Source organism: Fukomys damarensis, unplaced genomic scaffold (assembly GCF_012274545.1).
Source record: "Fukomys damarensis isolate Sample0158 unplaced genomic scaffold, DMR_v1.0_HiC HiC_scaffold_19, whole genome shotgun sequence".
NCBI classification, from domain to species: Eukaryota; Metazoa; Chordata; class Mammalia; order Rodentia; family Bathyergidae; genus Fukomys; species Fukomys damarensis.
In genome coordinates, this window is record NW_022900931.1 from 49,032,644 (window position 1) to 49,035,714 (window position 3,071).

General features: G+C 36.4%; 1 protein-coding gene across 1 annotated transcript in view; it reads right to left on the bottom strand.

Annotated features, from left to right (window-relative positions):
* Positions 1–3,071, bottom strand: part of LOC104850972 (interferon-activable protein 203) — a 14,236-nt gene that overhangs the window by 9,524 nt on the left and 1,641 nt on the right. The window contains 3 exon segments of the mRNA XM_033765969.1: positions 484–547; positions 549–708; positions 710–771. Of these exon segments, the coding sequence (XP_033621860.1) occupies positions 484–547; positions 549–708; positions 710–750 (265 nt within the window). The 5' untranslated portion in view covers positions 751–771.

A 3,071-nucleotide genomic window follows, 5' to 3' on the forward strand; every position in this document is an offset into this window, starting at 1 on the left:
GTATATATATTTAAGCCCAGTGATTGTTTAAGAGGGAATTTCTTCACATCTCTGAGATACAGGCTTTTCTTTAAATACTGCCCCATACCTGTTGCTAGAGAAGATATTAATGATGAAGTAAATATCTTAAAAAAGAAGTAACATTAATTAATCTAAATATTTAAAATGCATACATTTTAAAATGTATAGACATTTTTCTTACTTTTATTTTTCTATTTTCTAATTTTTCCAATGGATCAGAAGCATTAGAGTTACTGAGAACCATTCTGCTTTTATTTATTTATTTTTTTAAGTTTCGTATGGCCTCCTCCAAATCCTCTTCCTCAAATATCTTAGTAGGAGAGATGTTCTCCAGCTTGTCAGCTTGTTAGCATCTAAGCTACCACCATTGCTATGGATACTGAGGAAAATGCTAGGGAAGTGCCCCCATCTCCCGTGACCAAGATGGGGTTCGTCAGTGTTGGGGAGGGTGCGAGCGATTACCTTTCGCCTTCTCTGTCTTAAGAGTATCAGCAATGCTTTCTAGATCTGGCATCTTATTAAATAAACAATGATAGCAGTTTTCCCAGTCCTGCATCTTTTCTGAACTTTTTTTCCATCAGTTCAGCAAATTCAACTTTGTCACACTTGTCTTGCTTCCTTTTAGTCAGTTTTAAGTCCCTGGACAATAAGGACTTTATCATGTTAAAATGATATTCACTGATGATATAAGCCGTACAGAAGAACAATGTTCTTGAATTTATGGGCCATCTCTCAAATTGATAGGCGAACCTACAAAAGAAAACTGGCATTCAGTGTTCTGCTATACACATATACGGACAATTTCAAAAGTAGGGTACGCCTGTGTGTATGACTCCTACCGAACTGTGGTTCACACGTCACAAATGTGTGTGTAACAGAGACGCTGAGTTACCAGATGATTCACTACAGCAAATGGACGCAGAACTCATCCGTTACACCTTTCTAAGAAGTTCCTCGTGTCAGTGGTGGATGTGTTGGAAGCGAACTCGGAGACAGGCAGTTCTTACAGAGCTCACAGTACAGACTATGCATTGTCAAAGCTCCCGGCTCCTCTTTCTGCTCTCTATTGGTTGGAGCCTCTGCCTATTGGCTCCCGACTCTTTCCACAACTGTGCTCCTTGTCCATTTGGCTCTTCATTAATTAACTCTCATTAGCACTGTGTCTCCTATGGTGTTGGATCACGTTTTCTGTGTCTTCCCTCTGTGTCCTCTCTGTGTGCCCTGCCACTGTCACACGCTGGATGTCCATTTGCTTTCCAGTGCAGAATCAAGTACTCATTGATTCGAATTATTTTAACAGTTGCCTGATTCGTTTCCTTAATCAGTTCTGTCTATAGAGCCAGTTTTCTATCTGGAAGCCATGGTTCAATCGCTCTGAAATCCTTTAATAGTTCTCTAATTTCTTAGAAAAACAAAAACAACAACAAAAATCTCCTCACTCCTTAAAATATCTTAGCAGGCCTACTTAATTTTTTTTGCCTCTCTTTACTTCCTTACCTTTTGTATTCCTTACATCACATTCTTTAGAAATATACAGCACACCTTGCTTTGTCATATTTCATGTCTTTGCTGATTCCCTTTGCTTTTCCTGGAAAATCACTCTCACATTTCTTGCTCTGATTACCTCCCATTACAACCTTGAACCCAACTGAGGTTTTTCTCTTCTGGAAGCTTCCAGAGTTCCCCAGTGGTCTGAGTGTTGTGCCGCTAGACCTCTTTAGCAGCTGTGCATTTCTTTAATGACACTCAATGCATGGTATAGATTCTAATTTTTGCTTAAATTTAGGAGTTTTTTAGTTTAGGAATCGTGTTTGTGTAGGCTTTGTGTAGTTGAAATGTTCAAATTTTTGAGGCTGTTAATTGCATATTTCTTAAGGGAGCAAACAAAACCTCAGAATGAAAAGGCCCACTGAATGGAGGGAAAATCCACACAAAGACACATGATAGCACGTGAAATTAAAGAGTATTAAATGTGAAAAAAATACTCTATATAACACCAGAAATGAAGAGTAGATCATCTACAAAGATTAAAGAATAACACTGAAACTGATTTCACAACAGCAAAACATTGCAACTAGAGGAATAATTTTTATATAATACTGGTCCAAATCCCATATCTATTGCAAAACTAAAATGTTTTAAAAATAGAAAGTTTTGATTGGTGACTGTGGCAACACAATTTCATTTTGAAATATTGCCAAACGTGAGATGGCAGAAGTCTGTTTAATCTTCGTTAATTCCACTTAAATGAGAACATTCATATATTTTGTTGTTGAAGGATTTATTAGTGCTTTTGATTTTGGCGTAATGATCCAAATCCCAATGAAATTTCTAGTAGTACAGTATTTAAAATATATGCAATAAAAAGCCTTCTGCAGCATCCAAATTCTGAATTCAAAATAGATCTAGTCCAGGGTCTGGGATTTATCTTAGTAGTGCTGCCACCTGCCTTGCAAATGCAAGGTCCTGAGTTTGATCCCCAGTACCAAAAATATATCTATATATATAGATATATGTGTATATGAGAGAGAGAGAGAGAGAGAGTCCTGCATGTACAGAAGACATAGTCTCTGTCTTGTGTGAAAAAAAATTTGGAATGAAAATTTATAACTACAAAAATAATTTTTAGACATAAAGCATAAAGTTATTTTCTGATACTAAAGGCCTTGATAGTTTTGAAAGGGAAAGATATGCACAGTAATATTGATTGGAAATAATATCCAACAAGAAAATAATAAGGCAAGCATAGAATCCTGCAGGCAAAAATTACAGACCATGAAAACAGACTTGACTAGAAGTGCTTATGTCTTAAAAACAGGGTTCTTACAAAAGAGAAGAAAAACAGGAAATATAAACACAGGAAGATGGAAGCAAAAAGACTAGAATGCTTCATTAATGTATTTGTTTTAAAGCATACAAAACAGGTGTAAGTTTAAAAAAGAAAGACAAGGCCACGGATTTGGCTCAGTGGTTCTGTGGCCTGCCTTGCAAGCGCAAGGTCCTGAGTTCAATCCTTGGTACAAAAAAAAAAAAAAAAAAAAAAAAAAAAA